This window comes from Balaenoptera borealis, assembly GCF_965194805.1.
Source record: "Balaenoptera borealis genome assembly, chromosome: 16".
NCBI lineage: Eukaryota > Metazoa > Chordata > Mammalia > Artiodactyla > Balaenopteridae > Balaenoptera > Balaenoptera borealis.
In genome coordinates this window covers 11,785,465-11,802,383 of record NC_138872.1, presented here as the reverse complement: position 1 = coordinate 11,802,383, position 16,919 = coordinate 11,785,465, and the positions used below count along the sequence as shown (strand labels likewise).

The following is a 16,919-nucleotide window of genomic DNA, read 5'->3' as shown; positions in this document are numbered from 1 at the left end:
GGGGTTCGCTGGGCTAGCCGCCCTCCTCCCTGCTGGGGTTGCAGACTGGCCTCTGATAGGCCTTTGACTGAAACCAGGCTCTGAACCCACACAGCCGTGCGAGTCAGATGGAAGCTGGTGGCGGTATCTATGGGGAGTCTGGAGGCTCCATTTGTTTATACTCTCTCATGCTTCCAGAAGGCAGCTGAAGCTACTTACGGTAACAGGTGCAAACAAAACATACACGTGACATAAACGAAACCAGGCAGAAGAACCTGTCCTGACCCCAGGCACGAGCCTCCTGACAGGGAGGCCAGAACCGGAACTCTAGTTCCTCTCCACCCTGCAATGCATCCCCACCCCCTACCCCCACCCCCAGGCCAGAGGAGGAAGGGTGGGGGGAGAATAAATCATATGCTGGACCCTTCCTCTACCTGGACTGCCAACTGCACGCCCAAACCAATGCCTGCTGGCGTCAGGCAGGGAACCCGGTCAGGGAGCAGGGCTGGTAGGAGGCGCACGTGGCCCTCAGCTCCCTTCCCCCTGTGACAGAGACCTGGGTTCAGAGAAGGATTCCTCCACCCTAATGAAACCGTGCAGATAACAGGCGGCACTGGAGTGATGGGCCTCTGGCACATATAAAGCAGAATCTTCCCAGGCCACTGATGGCTGCAGGGGAGGCTGGGAAACGAGCAGAGTGTCAGCCTGGACGAAATGGAACCCTGGTAGTAAAGGTGAGCAGAGCCTGAGTGGGACTGGGTATTTTCATTCACATTTCAACCTTCTCAATGTCTAGAAAAAGCACTCAGGGTGAAGGGGAGCAAACCAGGGAAGAAGTATTTTCCTTAGAGGCCAGAAAGCTGCAGGGGAGGGTCACACACAAAGTTGAGGGCCCCATGACCTCCACTTGACCCCCAGGGGAGCTGAGGGGAGATGAAGCCATTTATGGTCATTCCACTCCCCTCGCCTGAGAATGCTGAGGAATGGGCCTCTGACCAAATTCCGGCAGGAGAATGAAGCAACATCTTAGGGAATTTCCAGGACCGTTTCCTCACACTCAAACAGTCACTGAAAGAAGGGAAGCACCCTCTTCCCACAGTCTGGCCTTTGCCTCCCATTATGTGAGGATGCAGTGCTCGGACCTGCTGCAGCAATTCGGAGACAAGGGAAGGCCTCACCAACCTGCTGTGCAGAAAGACAGAGGCCCTGAGTTGTTAACAACCCTGTCGGACCAGTGAATTAACCAGTCCTGGAACCGACCTCCCTCCAGAGCTCACTGCGGGAGACAATACGTGTTCTTGCTGCTGATGCTATTCGGGTTGGGTTTTATGTTACAACAAAAATAATCCTAACTGAAAGAACTTCATGAAGTCAGATGAGCAGATTCCAAAACAACATACATAGCATCAGCCTCCAAAAATTAAAGTGATGTGTGTGTATATAGGAAAAAATGTGCAAGGATAGGTACGAAGTTTGAGAGAACTTTGGTCCTCTCTGAGTGGAAGGATAATGGGTAACTTTTAAGATCTCGTCTGAAGATATTTTCTATTTCTTTCACAAAGAACTTTTATTCAGACCAGAGGGCAGACAGCAGAAGCAAGAAGAACTACAGTTCTGCAGCCTGTGGAAGGAAAACCACATTCACAGAAAGGTAGACAAAACGAAAAGGCAGAGGACTGTGTACCAGATGAAGGAACAAGAGAAAACCCCAGAAAACAACTAAATGAAGTGGAGATAGGCAACCTTCCAGAAAAAGAATTCAGAATAATGATAGTGAAGATGATCCGGGACCTTGGAAAAAGAATGGAGGCAAAGATCGAGAAGATGCAAGAAATGTTTAACAAAGACCTAGAAGAACTAAAGAACAACAAACGCAGATGAACAATACAATAACTGAAATGAAAAATACACTAGAAGGAATCAACAGCAGAATAACTGAGGCAGAAGAACAGATAAGTGACCTGGAAGACAGAATAGTGGAATTCACTGCCGTGGAACAGAATAAAGAAAAAAGAATGAAAGGAAATGAAGACAGCCTAAGAGACCTCTGGGACAACATTAAATGCAACAACATTTGCATTATAGGGGTCCCAGAAGGAGAAGAGAGAGAAAGGACCCAAGAAAATATCTGAAGAGATTATAGTCAAAAACTTCCCTAACATGGGAAAGGAAATAGCCACCCAAGTCCAGGAAGCGCAGAGAGTCCCAGGCAGGATAAACCCAAGGAGAAACACGCCGAGACACATAGTAATCAAACTGGCAAAAATTAAAGACAAAATATTATTGAAAGCAACAAGGGAAAAATGACAAATAACATACAAGGGAACTCCCATAAGGTTAACAGCTGATTTCTCAGCAGAAACTCTACAAGCCAAAAGGGATTGGCACGCTATATTTAAAGTGATGAAAGGGAAGAAACTACAACCAAGATTTTTCTACCTAGCAAGGATCTCATTCAGATTCGACAGAGAAATCAAAAGCTTTACAGACAAGCAAAAGCTAAGAGAATTCAGCACCACAAAACCAGCTCTACAACAAATGCTAAAGGAACTTCTGTAAGTGGGAAACGCAAGAGAAGAAAAGGACCTACGAAAACAAACCCATAACAATTAAGAAAATGGTAATAGGAACATACATATCGATAATTACCTTAAACATGAATGGATTAAATGCTCCAACCAAAGGACACAGGTTCGCTAAATGGATACAAAAACAAGACCCATATATATGCTGTCTACAAGAGACCCACATCAGACCTAGGGACACTTACAGACTGAAAGTGAGAGGATGGAAAAAGATATTCCATGCAAATGGAAATCAAAAGAAAGCTGGAGTAGCAATACTCATATCAGATAAAATACACTTTAAAATAAAGAATGTTACAAGAGACAAGGACACTACATAATGATCAAGGGATCAATCCAAGAAAATATAATAATTATAAATATATATGCACCCAACATAGGAGCACCTCAATACATAAGGCAACTGCTAACAGCTATAAAAGAGGAAATCGACAGTAATACAATAATAGTGGGGGACTTTAACACCTCACTTACACCAATGGACAGATCATCCAGACAGATAATTAATAAGGAAACACAAGCTTTAAATGACACAATAGACCAGATAGATTTAATTGATATTTATAGGATGTTCCATCCAAAAACAGCAGATTACACTTTCTTCTCAAGTGCACACAGAACATTCTCCAGGACAGATCACATCTTGGGTCACAAATCAAGCCTCAGTAAATTTAAGAAACATTGAAATCATATCAAGCATCTTTTCTGACCACAACACTATGAGATTAGAAATCAATCACAGGGGAAAAAAACCATAAAAAACACAAACACATGGAAGCTAAACAATACGTTACTAAATAACCAAGAGATCACTGAAGAAATCAAAGAGGAAATCAAAAAATACCTAGAGACAAATTACAATGAAAACATGACAATCTAAAACCTATGGGATGCAGCAAAAGCAGTTCTAAGAGGGAAGTTTATAGCAATACAATCCTACCTCAAGAAACAAGAAAAATCTCAAATAAACAATCTAACCTTACACCTAAAGGAACTAGAGAAAGAAGAACAAACAAAACCCAAAGTTAGTAGAAGGAAAGAAATCATAAAGATCAGAGCAGAAATAAATGAAATAGAAACTAAGAAAACAATAGCAAAGATCAATAAAACTAAAAGCTGGTTCTTTGAGAAGATAAACAAATTGATAAACCTTTAGCCAGACTCATCAAGAAAAAGAGGGAGAGGACTCAAATCAATAAAATTAGAAATGAAAAAGGAGAAGTTACAACAGACACTGCAGAAATACAAAGCATCCTAAGAGACTACTACAAGCAACTCTATGCCAATAAAATGGACAACCTGGAAGAAATGGACAAATTCTTAGGAAGGTATAACCTTCCAAGACTGAACCAGGAAGAAACAGAAAATATGAACAGACCAATCACAAGTAATGAAATTGAAACTGTGATTTAAAATCTTCCAACAAACAAAAGTCCAGGACCAGATGGCTTCACAGGTGAATTCTATCAAACATTTACAGAAGAGTTAACACCCATCCTTCTCAAACTCTTCCAAAAAATTGCAGAGGAAGGAACACTCCCAAACTCATTCTACGAGGCCATCACCCTGATACCAAAACCAGACAGAGATACTACAGAAAAAGAAAATTACAGACCAATATCACTGATGAATATAGATGAAAAAATCCTGAACAAAATACTAGCAAACAGAATCCAACAACACATTAAAAGGATCATACACCATGATCAAGTGGGATTTATCCCAGGGATGCAAGGATTCTTCAATATATGCAAATCAATCATGTGATACACCACATTAACAAATTGAAGAATAAAAACCATATGATCATCTCAATAGATGCAGAAAAAGCTTTTGACAAAATTCAACACCAATTTATGATAAAAACTCTCCAGAAAGTGGGCATAGAGGGGAACTACCTCAACATAATAAAGGCCATATATGACAAACCCACAGCAAACATCATTCTCAATGGTGAAAAACAAACCATTTCCTCTAAGATCAGGAACAAGACAAGGAGGTCCACTCTCGCCACTATTATTCAACATAGTTTTGAAAGTCCTAGCCATGGCAATCAGAGAAGAAAAAGAAATAAAAGGAATACAAATTGGAAAAGAAGAAGTAAAACTGTCACTGTTTGCAGATGACATGATACTATACATAGAGAGTCCTAAAGATGCCACCAGAAAACTACTAGAGCTAATCAATGAATTTGGTAAAGTTGCAGGATACAAAATTAATGCACAGAAATCTCTTGCATTCCTATACATTAACAACAAAAGACCAGAAAGAGAAATTAAGGGAACAATCCCATTCACCATTGCAACAAAAAGAATAAAATACCTAGGAATAAACCTACCTAAGGAGGTAAAAGACCTGTACTTAGAAAACTATAAGACACTGATGAAAGAAATCAAAGATGACACAAACAGATGGAGCGATACACCATGTTGTTGGATTGGAAGAATCGATATTGTGAAAATGACTATACCACCCAAAGCAATCTACAGATTCAATGCAATCCCTATCAAATTACCAATGGCATTTTTTACAGAACTAGAACAAAAAAAATCTTAAAATTTGTATGGAGACACAAAAGACCCCGAATAGCCAAAGCGATCTTAGGGGAAAAAACGGAGCTGGAAGAATCAGACTCCCTGACTTCAGACTATACTACGAAGCTACAGTAATCAAGACAATATGGTACTGGCACAAAAACAGAAATATAGATCAATGGAACAGGATAGAAAGCCCAGAGATAAACCCACGCACCTATGGTCAACTAATCTTTGACAAAGGAGGCAAGGATATACAATGGAGAAAAGACAAATCTCTTCAGTAAGTGGTGCTGGAAAACTGGACAGCTACATGTAAAAGAATGAAATTAGAACACTCCCTAACACCACACACAAAAATAAACTCAAAATGGATTAAAGACCTAAATGTAAGACCGGACACTATAAAACTCTTAGAGGAAAACATAGGAAGAACACTCTTTGACATAAATCATAGCAAGATCTTTTTTGATCCACCTCCTAGAGTAATGGAAATAAAAACAAAAATAAACAAATGGGACCTAATGAAACTTAAAGCTTTTGCACAGCAAAGGAAACTACAAACAAGACAAAAAGGCAACTCTCAGAATGGGAGAAAATATTTGCAAATGAATCAATGGCAAAGGATTAATCTCCAAAATATATAAACAGCTCATGCAGCTCAATATTAGAAAAACAAACAACCCAATCAAAAAATGGGCAGAAGAACTAAATAGACATCTCTCCAAAGAAGACATACAGATGGCCAGGAAGCACATGAAAAGCTGCTCAATGTCACTAATTATTAGAGAAATGCAAATCCAAACTGCAATGAGTTATCACCTCACACCTGTTATAATGGGCATCATCAGAAAATCTACAAACAACAGATGCTGGAGAGGGTGTGGAGAAAAGGGAACCCTCTTGCACTGTTGGTGGGAATGTAAATTGATACAGCCACTATGGAGAACAGTATGGAGGTTCCTTAAAAAAATAAAAATAGAATTACCATATGACCCAGCAATCCCACTACTGGGCATATACCGAGAGAAAGCCATAATTCAAAAAGACACACGCACCGTAATGTTCACTGCAGCACTATTTACAATAGCCAGGTCATGGAAGCAACCTAAATGCCCATCGACAGATGAATGGATAAAGAAGATGTGGTACATATATACAATGGAATATTAGCCAGAAAAAGGAACAAAACTGGGTCGTTTGTAGAGACGTGGATGGATCTAGAGACTGTCATACAGAGTGAAGTAAGTCAGAAAGAGAAAAACAAACATCGTATATTAACACAGATATGTGGAATCCAGAAAAATGGTACAGATGAACCGGTTTGCAAGGCAGAAATAGAGACACAGATGTAGAGAACAAACGTATGGACACCAAGGGGGGAAAGTGGCAGGGGGTTGGTAGTGGTGAGATGAATTGGGAGATTGGGATTGACATATATACACTAATATGTATAAAATGGATAACTAATAAGAACCTGCTGTATAAAAAGTAAATAAAATTCAAAAAAAAAAAGAACTTTCATTCAATAATAAGGAACATACAGCGTGCTATCTTCACTTTTCAAAATGTGATTATAAATGAAACCAGAACTAGAGGAGCAATGCATTAAATGGAGAGATCTGATGTGATTTCAAGAGGGCTAGGGATGATACAAATGAACTTATTTACAAAACAGACTCACAGGGCTTCCCTGGTGGCGCAGTGGTTGAGAATCTGCCTGCCAATGCAGGGGACGCGGGTTCGGGCCCTGGTCTGGGAAGATCCCACATGCCGTGGAGCGACTAGGCCCGTGAGCCACAACTACTGAGCCTGCGCGTCTGGAGCCTGTGCTCCGCAACGAGAGAGGCCACGATAGTGAGAGGCCCGCGCACCGCGATGAAGAGTGGCCCCCGCTTGCCGCAACTAGAGAAAGCCCTCGCACAGAAACGAAGACCCAACAAAGCCAAAAATAAGTAATAAATAAATAAAGGAGTTCCTTAAAAAAATAAATAAAATTAAAAAAAAAAAAAAAAACAGACTCACAGACATAGAAAACAAACTTATGGTTACCAAAAAGGGGAAAGGGGGTGATAAATTAGGAGTTTGGGAGTAAAATATACACGCTACTATATATAAAATAGATAACCAACAAAATCCTACTGTATAAGCACACAGAACTATACTCAATATCTTCAGTATACCTATAATGGAAAAGAATCTAAAATATATATATATGTACAACTGAATCACTTTGCTGGACACCTCAAACTAACACAACATTGTAAATCGACTATATTTCAATAAAATTTTTAAGAATTTAAAAATAAATTTTAAAAAGATTTTTAAAAAGTGAAAAAAAAAAAAGAGCGCTAAGGAAATAGGAAGTCTCATCATGCTCTGGTGAGGGTCTAAATTGATAGAATCACTTTGAAGAGCACCTGGCAGTGCCTAGTAAAGTTAAAGACGCCTGGGACCCTTCAATCCAGCGAGTCCTCTCCTCGGTTTAAGCCCTAGAGAGCGAGGAGAGGCAAACTACTGCCTGAGGCCCAAGCCCAGCCTGTCTCCTGTTCTGTACCACCAGCGAGCTGAGCCTGGGATTTTAACGTGTTCAAATGGTTGAAAAAAAAATTCAAAAGAACAGTACTTCATGGTGTGAAAATTATATGAAATTCGAAGTTTAATGTCCATAAAGTTTTGAATGTTTTAATAAAAAATCCGTGGAAGTTTGTTTTCTCTCTTTGTTCTATATTATCTATATAATAATATATAAATAAATATATATATAGTATATATATATATATATATATATATATATACACATATTTTTTTTTTGCCTCTTGTCTCCCAAAGCCAAAAATATTCACTATCACCATTTACAGAAAAAGTTTGCCCACGCTGCCCCATAGAAATTCTTACATAGTCATGCATACTCAGGAGACACCTACAAGAATATTTGTAATAGCAAATTATTGGAAACGAGCTGTTTCCCACTAGCAGAATGGATAAACAGTGGCGCGGTCATGTAAGGAACAGTATACAGCAGCAAGAATGGATGGATGGATGAATGAATGAAACTAGAATAACATATCAACATGGATAAATCTCAAAATATTGAAAGGAGGGGAGAAAGAAAGCTGCAGATGAATAAGTACATATAAAACCAGGCAAAATGATGTTGTGAAACAGTAGTGCTTAGGGATGCAGCCAAGTGTAGCGGAGTGTGAAGAAAGGCTGGAAAAGTTAACCCCAGGATCCAGGGCTCCTCTGGGGTAGGGGAAGGAAGGTGAGGAACTGTATTTGAACCACATGACACCTACCCTGGCTTCACTTGTATCCCTGATGTTTCATTTCCTAACAGAGCCATGGGCAACCAGGAGTTAATCATATGTGCAAACTTGCAAAGGCTCCTCATGCTCTCTGAGCCTTAGTCCTTCTCCCCGCTCTGTGGTGAGTAACTGAGATGCTCTCCAAGGGCTGTCCCAGGTGACTCCCTCCTTTCAGGATCAGGTGTAGCTATGGCGACAAAATCAAAACTAGTAGTGGCTTCCCTGGACCCCTTGAGAACCAGGATCCTCAGCATGGGAATAAAAGAGAAATGAGGTTGAGCAAAAATCCTGTGGTCCTGAATTTTTATTTAAGTATAAGTATGAACTTACAACGTGGTTTGTATTTTTAGAGATATAAACCTATTGCTAGCTCTGCTCACTGAAAAGACCTGGAAACAATGACCAACCCAGTGGCAGTGAGCACCCTTAGCTCTCAGACTTTGGTATCCAAATGTCATTTCACAGCAAAAGGACCCAGGGCTCTTTGGAGAAACGTCTGAGTCCAGGAGTTGGGCAGGAGATGTACAAAGATGAACATGGAACCCCTTGTCATACCAAACAGAGAGGAAGCAATCAGAGGTTTCAGGGTCAGGTCAGGACTCAGGAGCCAGCTTGAAGACGTTCTGACTGAATAAAGACGGGAATTTGAGCATCAATAACAGTAATAATGTAATGGATTGAAATACTTAAAATATACTGAAATCAATGAGTTCATAATAATATGCTTTTAAAAAATCAGTCACTGCTGGGGAATTCTAAGGCACCAATTCATTATTCTAAGTAAAAATAAAGGCAAAGAGGGCTTCCCTGGTGGCACAGTGGTTAAGAATGCACCTGCCAACTCAGGGGACATGGGTTCGAGCCCTGGTCCGGGAAGATCCAACATGCCGCAAAGCAAATAAGCCCGTGCGCCGCAACTACTGAGCCTGCGCTCTAGAGCCCGCGAGCCACAACTACTGAGCCCGTGTGCCTAGAGCCCATGCTCCACAACGAGAAGCCACCACAATGAGAAGCCCATGCACCACAACAAAGAGTAGACCCCGCTCCCCGCAACTAGAGAAAGCCCGCACACAGCAACGAAGACCCAATGCAGCCAAAAATAAATAAATAAATAAAATAAATTTTAAAAATAAAGGCAGGGCTTCCCTGGTGGCGCAGTGGTTGAGAATCCGCCTGCCAATGCAGGAGACATGGGTTCGATCCCTGGTCTGGGAAGATCCCACACGCCGCAGAGCAACTAAGCCCGTGCACCACAACTACTGAGCCTGTGCTCTACATCCCGTGAGCCACAACTAGTGAGCCCACGTGCCGCAACTACTGAAGCCCATGTGCCTAGAGCCCATGCTCTGCAATGAGAAGCCACCGCAATGTGAAGCCCACGCACTCCAACGAAGAGTAGCCCACGCTCGCCGCAACTAGAGAAAGCCCGTGCATGCAGCAGCGAAGACCCAACACAGCCAAAAATAAATAAATAAATAAATAAATAAATAAATAAATAAATAAATAAATAAAGGCAAAGAAGTAAGCATCTATCCCCCCCCATCTTTTTTTTTGGCCGTGTGGCATGCGGGATCTTAGTTCCCCGATCAGGGATCGGACCTGTGCCCCCTGCAGTGGAAGCACGGAGTCTTAACCACTGGACCACCAGGGAAGTCCCTATCCTGCTTTTCTTAAACTATATCACTGGTAGTCAAATAGTAGATAAGGGAAGTTTCTTTGTCTTTAACTTTTTTTTTAATTCATAGATTTATAGGAAGTTGCAAAAATAGGACAGAAACGTCCCATGTACCCATGTTTCTCCCAGGGGTAACATTTTGCACAACTGTAAAGCAGTATCACAACCAGGAAACTGACATTGGTACAATCCATAGACCTTGTTCAGATTACACCAGTTTTACATGCTGTCCTCTGTGTGTGTGTGTATGTCTGTGTGTTTAGTTCCATGCAGTTTTGTCCCAGGTATAGAGTCACACCACCACAGAAAAGTTTCTTTTTATAGAAGTATTCCAGTTGCCAAACAAGGAAGACTAGAATTGGAATATCTCCATTTTGCATGCTCTGATGAAATAATGGTTCTAAGTACTGAGTAACAGCCTTAACGGCTATTAATATCCCAAAGGGAGAGAACTCGACATCATGTGCCTCCTAATGAAAGAAGATAACATCTATGAAGTATTCTTACAACAACAAAAAAAATCATACCCACATCTGAGCAAGCCTCAAAAGTCAACTACCATGTGATATAGCACATTAATAGGATGAAGAACAAAGACTACAAGATCATCTCAATTAATGCATGAAAAGCATTTGACAAAATTCAACATACTTTCATGATAAAAACACTCAACAAACTAGGAATAGAAAGGAAACTATCTCAACATAATAAAAGCCACATATGAAAACACATACACCACAGCTAACTTCATACTCAGTGATGAAAGACTGAGTTTTTCCTTTAGAAGAGGCCACAATGCCCACTCTTGCCTCTTCTATTAAACATAGTACTAGTAGTCTTAACCAGAGCAATTAAACAAAAATAAATAAATAAATAAATAGCATCCAAACTGGAAAGAAGTGAAATCATATCTGTTCTCAGATGACATGATCTTATGTAGAAAACCCTAAAGATTACACAAATACACACACCTGTTAGAACTAAGAAATGAATTCAGCCAAGTTGCAGGATACAGAATCAACACACAAAAATCAGTTGCATTTCTATACACAAATAATGAACAATCTGAATAGAAAATTACAAAAACAATTCCACTTACAATAGCATCAAAAAGAATAAAATATTTAGGAGTAAACTTAACCAAGGAGGTGAAGGACTTGTACACCAAAAACTACAAAACATTGCTGAAAGAAGTTAAAGAGACAAATTAATGGAAAGACATCCTGTACTCATGAGTTAGAAGACTGAATAGCATTAAAATGTCCACACTACCCAAAGCAGTCTACTGATTCAATGTAATCCCTATCAAAATCCCAATGGCATATTTGCACAGATGGGAAAAAAATCCTAAAATTTATATGGGATCTCAAGGGACCCTGAATAGCCAGAACAATCTTGAAAAAGAAGAACAACGTTGGAGGCCTCACACTTCCTGATTTCAAAACACATTACATACAAAGCTACAGTAATCAAAATAGTGTGGTACTGGCATAAAGATAGACATATGGTCCAATGGAACAGAACAGAGAGGCCAGAAATAAACCCTCACGTATGTAGTCAAAAGATCTTCAACAAGGATGCCAAGACCACTCAATGGGGAAAGGACAGTCTCCTCAAATGGTACTGGGAAAACTGGATATCCAAATGCAAAAGAACGAAGTTAGACCCCTACCTTACATCATACACAAAACTGAAAACAGATTAAAGGTTCAAATGTAAGACCTAAAACTAAAAAACTCCTAGAAGAAAACAGAGAGAAGTTTCATGACATTGGATTTGGCAACAATTTCTTGGATATAACACCAAAAGCATAGGTAACAAAAGCAAAAGTAGAAAAGGGGACCACAGCAAACTTTAAAACTTCTGCACATTCAAGGGATGCCCCTTCTCTGCCGCTCAGGCAGCCTCACCCACACCCGCCAGGTCCCTACCCCACTGTGAGAGTCCTCGAGCCGGTTTCCCATCCCTCCACCTGCCTCAGCCTCATTCGGAGGCTCCCCAAAGTCAGCGAGCTAAGGGCTGCCCCCAGGAGTCCTAACCTGGAGATTCTCCACGCACAGGGACTTCTCAGAAGCAAAGTTCTCTCCTGTGACTGAATTTCAGTATCTCTTTCCTTCCTGGCACAAGTCCGGGCTCACCTGGTTCGGCGACTGGCCCCCCGACTCGTGCCTTTGCCATCAAAGTGGAGATTCCTATTTCCATTTGCCTTTTCACGTTATACACATCGGCTGGGATTGCCCAGTGAACCTGGCTAAAAGCAGAGCCATGGGGCCAAACAAGCAGTTGGGATTTAGCCATGGCTGCAGCTTGGGTCCTGGTGTTGGTGACTGTGATGCTGGACTTGGCCAGAGCAGGCCCTGTCCCCACGTCCAAGCCCACCACAACTGGGAAGGGCTGCCACATGGGCCGGTTCCAATCTCTGTCACCACGGGAGCTGGAGGGCTTCAAGAAAGCCAAGGATGCCTTAGAAGAGTCGCTCTCGCTGAAGAACTGGAGCTGCAGCTCTCACCACTTCCCCAGGACCCGGGACCTGAGGCAGCCGCAGGTGTGGGAGCGCCCTGTGGCCTTGGAGGCGGAGTTAGACCTGACGCTGAAGGTCCTGGGTGCTGTGGCAGACTCGTCCTCGGGGGTCATCCTGGACCAGCCGCTGCACACGCTGCGCCACATCCACTCCGAGCTTCAGGCTTGCATCCCGGCTCGGCCCACAGCAGAGTCCCAGCCCCAGGCCGCCTCCACCACTGGCTGTGCCAGCTCCAGGAGGCCACACAGGAGGAATCCCAAGGCTGTCTCGAGGCCTCTGTCACATTCAACCTCTTCCGCCTCCTCATAAGGGACCTGAGAATTGTTGCCAGTGGAGACCTGCATATCTGAAAACCTGGACCCAGCCCCACCCCGTCTGGGACCCAGACCTTACTTATGCACTAAGCCCCAACCCTGCCTTAAGTTATTTCCTCTCACCCTTTATTTATGGAGCTGCAGAAGAAATGTTTATTTTTCTACTTTTGTACAACATATTCAAACAAACAGTAAGAAACTGGAAAAAAAAAGAAGAGCCAGCTGCCAATTTTCAGGAGGTTGAGAGAACAGAGGAACTTGATAAACAACAGCAGGGGCTGCAATCAGCAAAATTTAGACTCGGGCAAACTAAAGGACAAACAATCCGATTTCTTCAACAAATACATTTCAAGGGAAAAAAAGAGAAAGAGAAAAGTGTCCTTTTCTATAGGGACAGCCTTTAGGATAAATGTGATTTAAAGATCTATCCATTGCAACAACGTGAGACCTTATTTGGGCCCCAATGCAAACACACAGTTTTAAAAGTATGCACTTATAAGACAACTGGACCTGCGAACAGTGACTGGATATTTGTTACAATTAAGAAACTGTTATAAAAATTTAGATGTGATCATGGTATTGTTTTAAAAGTCCTTGTCTTTTAGATACAGGTACTGAAATGTTCACAAATGAAACAGATGTCTGGAATTTGCTTCTAAGGAACTTAGGAGTGGGGGAAGTGGATGGACAGGTACAGAAAAAAGTCAGATTGGCCAGAAGTTGTTAACCGTTGAACTGTTGAAGTCCTGCGTTCGATGTACATGAGGCATCATTAGAGTAGTCTCACTTCTTTTGTAAATAAAAAGTTTTCTAAAATGAGCAAATGGAAAAAATGTGGTTTAAGCTAGATAGAAGTTTACTTCTCGCATATAAAACTCTGAAGGTAGGTTGGGCAGGCCAGGTATGATGGTGGCTTCCTAAGCATCAGGGACCCAGCCTCTTCCAGCTACTAACTGCACCCCCCATCACTTGGCCTCTGCCTCAGTGTCTCACATGGCTGCTCCATTCCAGCCAGCACAGCCAGGGTGGGAAGAACAAGCTTCTTTCTTTGAAGGGCATGTCTTAGAAGCCACACACAGCATCTTTCCATCCTAGGGACCAGACATAACCGTATGACCATGCCCAGCTGCAGGAGAGGCTGGGAAAGGCGGTCTTTATTCTGGATGGCTAGATGTCTAAAACTCAAGGCTTCTATTACCAAGGGAGAAAGGGTGAGCAGAGATTGGGGTTCAATTGGCAATGTCGTGTGGTGTACAGAGCTGGCAGCAAGGCTAATGTTAATGTTGTACAGCTGGTGGGCCTGAGGATGTTTAAATATGCTTGTCATTTACATATACAAATTAAGCAATCTGCTCAGAGTCTCTGCTCCGCTTTAGATACAGGAGTGAGTGTCTGGCTTCCTTTGCTCTCCCAGGCTGGGTGTTCAGCTCTAGGAAGCTGCTGTTCCCGGGAGCCACGATGGCAGTGCCATTTCCTATGCTGTCACTAAAACCAAACCCAGCACCTGGGCCTTGGTCTGGTCCAAGGCCTGGATATTTGCTCAGCCAGTGAATGAGATGGAGAAAACCGTTCAGTCTCTTCCTCGACAGCTGAGTGGCTTCGTGGGGTCCAACCCTGCAGAGTGGTCAGCATGGTGGCACAGACACCCTACCAGTGCATAAAGACAGGATGTCCCAAACCACAGCTTCTCTTATACCACCCTTAAGATTTTTATAAGACATTTTGCTTTTAAGTCAACCTTCATTATTTATTTATTATTTATTTTTATTGAAGTAGAGTTGATTTACAATGTTATATTAGTTTCAGGAAACTTCATTTTTAAAAACACCTTGAATTGATTTTTAAAGTAATCCCCAATCATTGGAAAAGTCGTATGGCCTGCCCTAAATAGAAGGTAACTGAAAACCTAAGATTCTGCCAGAGGTTCTCAGCCTGACTCCTGCTTTCTCTTTGTTAAAGACAAACTCGCATTACACTGACCAGGATCCTCCTTAGGGAATTTAAACGGATCAAAAAAATTTTAAACGGGATTAATTTTTTCACAACGCCCTTCAATGTTATTTAATTCCTGTCAGTCACCACCAACAATCACTTCTCCTGGAGTCTGCAGTCTCACTCCTAGGAAACATGGCTGAACTCTGAACACCTTGGTTTCCCCATTGGTAAGATGGGGATCAGAGCAGGATTTATGTTATCTTCTAGGAGGATTGAGACAATTATATGAGATCATGAATGTAAAGTCTCAGCGTATAAAATGCCTGGCTCACAGTATAAGCACTCAAATGCTGGCTGTTATTTGTCAGTTTCATGGAGGAGAAAATGTGAGTCCTGTCACTAAAGAACATGGCTTGAGCAAAAACAAACAAACAAACAAAAAACCAAAAAAAAAACCACCAAAACACCCAAGCAACTGGAATTCCCTGGTGGCGCAGTGGTTAAGAATCCACCTGCCTGGTTAAGAATGCAGGGGACACGGGTTCGAGCCCTGGTCCAGGAAGATCCCACATGCCACGGAGCAGCTAGGCCCGTGTGCCACAACTACTGAGCCTGTGCTCTAGAGCCCACACTCCGCAACAAAAAAAGCCACCGCAACGAGAAGCCTGCGCACTGAAACGAAGAGTAGCCCTCACTCACCGCAACTAAAGAAAGCCCGCGCGCAGCAACGAAGACCCAACACAGCCATAAATAAATAAATAAATAAATAAATAAATAAAATTTTCTTGAAGTTAAATTTAAAAAAAAACAAAAAACCCTTTTGGCTTCCCTGGTGGCGCAGTGGTTGAGAATCTGCCTGCCAATGCAGGGGACACGGGTTCGAGCCCTGGTCTGGGAAGATCCCACATGCCGCGGAGCAAGTAGGCCCATGAGCCACAACTACTGAGCCTGCGCGTCTGGAGCCTGTGCTCCGCAACTGGAGAGGCCGCGATAGTGAGAGGCCCGCTCACCGCGATGAAGAGTGGCCCCCACTTGCCGCAACTGGAGAAAGCCCTCGCACAGAAACGAAGACCCAACACAGCCATAAATTAATTAATTAATTAATTAATTTAAAAAAAAAAAAACAAAAAAACAAAAAACCCCAAGCAACCCAAACTTCAAAGCAGCAGGGAGGAGGAACATAAAACCCCAAACACTTCATTTAACAATGGAAGACACTTTATTTTTTTTTTAAATCATCTCTCAACATTTCAACTCTTGGTAGAAATCAAATGCAAAACATCTGCTTTTTTAAATTAGCGTGTATTTATCTCGGTCACAGCAACCTCATACAATAAGATACACAACGAGGAGGAGCATGGTCATAGCATTTCCTATTCCAGTCCACGAACACAGTATTTCCGTGATGATACACACACTGGCCTTTCTCTTCCAGGACAAGTTAGTTATTCCTACTTTTGTCTGCTGTGTAAGTTACGTGGCATCACGGTTGGTTAAAAGAGTTAGTGTAGTGCTAGAGCAGTCTGGAAATGGAAAACTAGAAAACTCAGGACTGGGACAGGCACGGACACTTCTGAAACATGAAAAGGAAGAACATCAGCGATGAATGCCCCAGAATGGGTGGGTCTTAGTAATGAAGTTGGGTGAAATTCAGCTTTATATACACATTGAATATCTGCACGTGATCTACTAGATATATAGAAAAAGAGCCATAGAAGATTTTGAAAACCTTAAAATCACGCAACTGAGTTGGAAGAACATCAGCAAATTCACAGTGGCCTCAGGATTCAGCCAGATTTAAATTTGCTCAAGAGCTGAATACCTCCTTCTATCAGAAAACCCACTGCATGTAAATTCCTACAACATTCTGTACATCACAAACACTTATGGCTAAAATATACTGTTAGTTCACAAGGAAGCAGTTTTATTTTCAAATTCTTGCCCCACTCCTGCTCTGCACCCCAAAAGGAAATCCGGGGTCAGCAATTCACATGAGGAGTTTAAGAGGCCTTCGGGTTTAGAAGCTCTGAGGCTCAGCTAAGAATCTCAGGACACATCTGTCTGATGG

General features: G+C 42.0%; 1 protein-coding gene across 1 annotated transcript; it reads left to right on the top strand.

Annotated features, from left to right (window-relative positions):
* Positions 1-9,041: 9,041 nt before the first annotated feature.
* LOC309614434 (interferon lambda-1-like) lies at positions 9,042-15,663 on the top strand. Its single transcript, XM_082362780.1, is given in 2 exon segments — positions 9,042-12,801; positions 12,804-15,663. Coding segments are annotated over 2 exon segments (573 nt in total). The 5' UTR covers positions 9,042-12,377; the 3' UTR covers positions 12,953-15,663.
* The last annotated feature ends 1,256 nt before the right edge of the window (positions 15,664-16,919 follow it).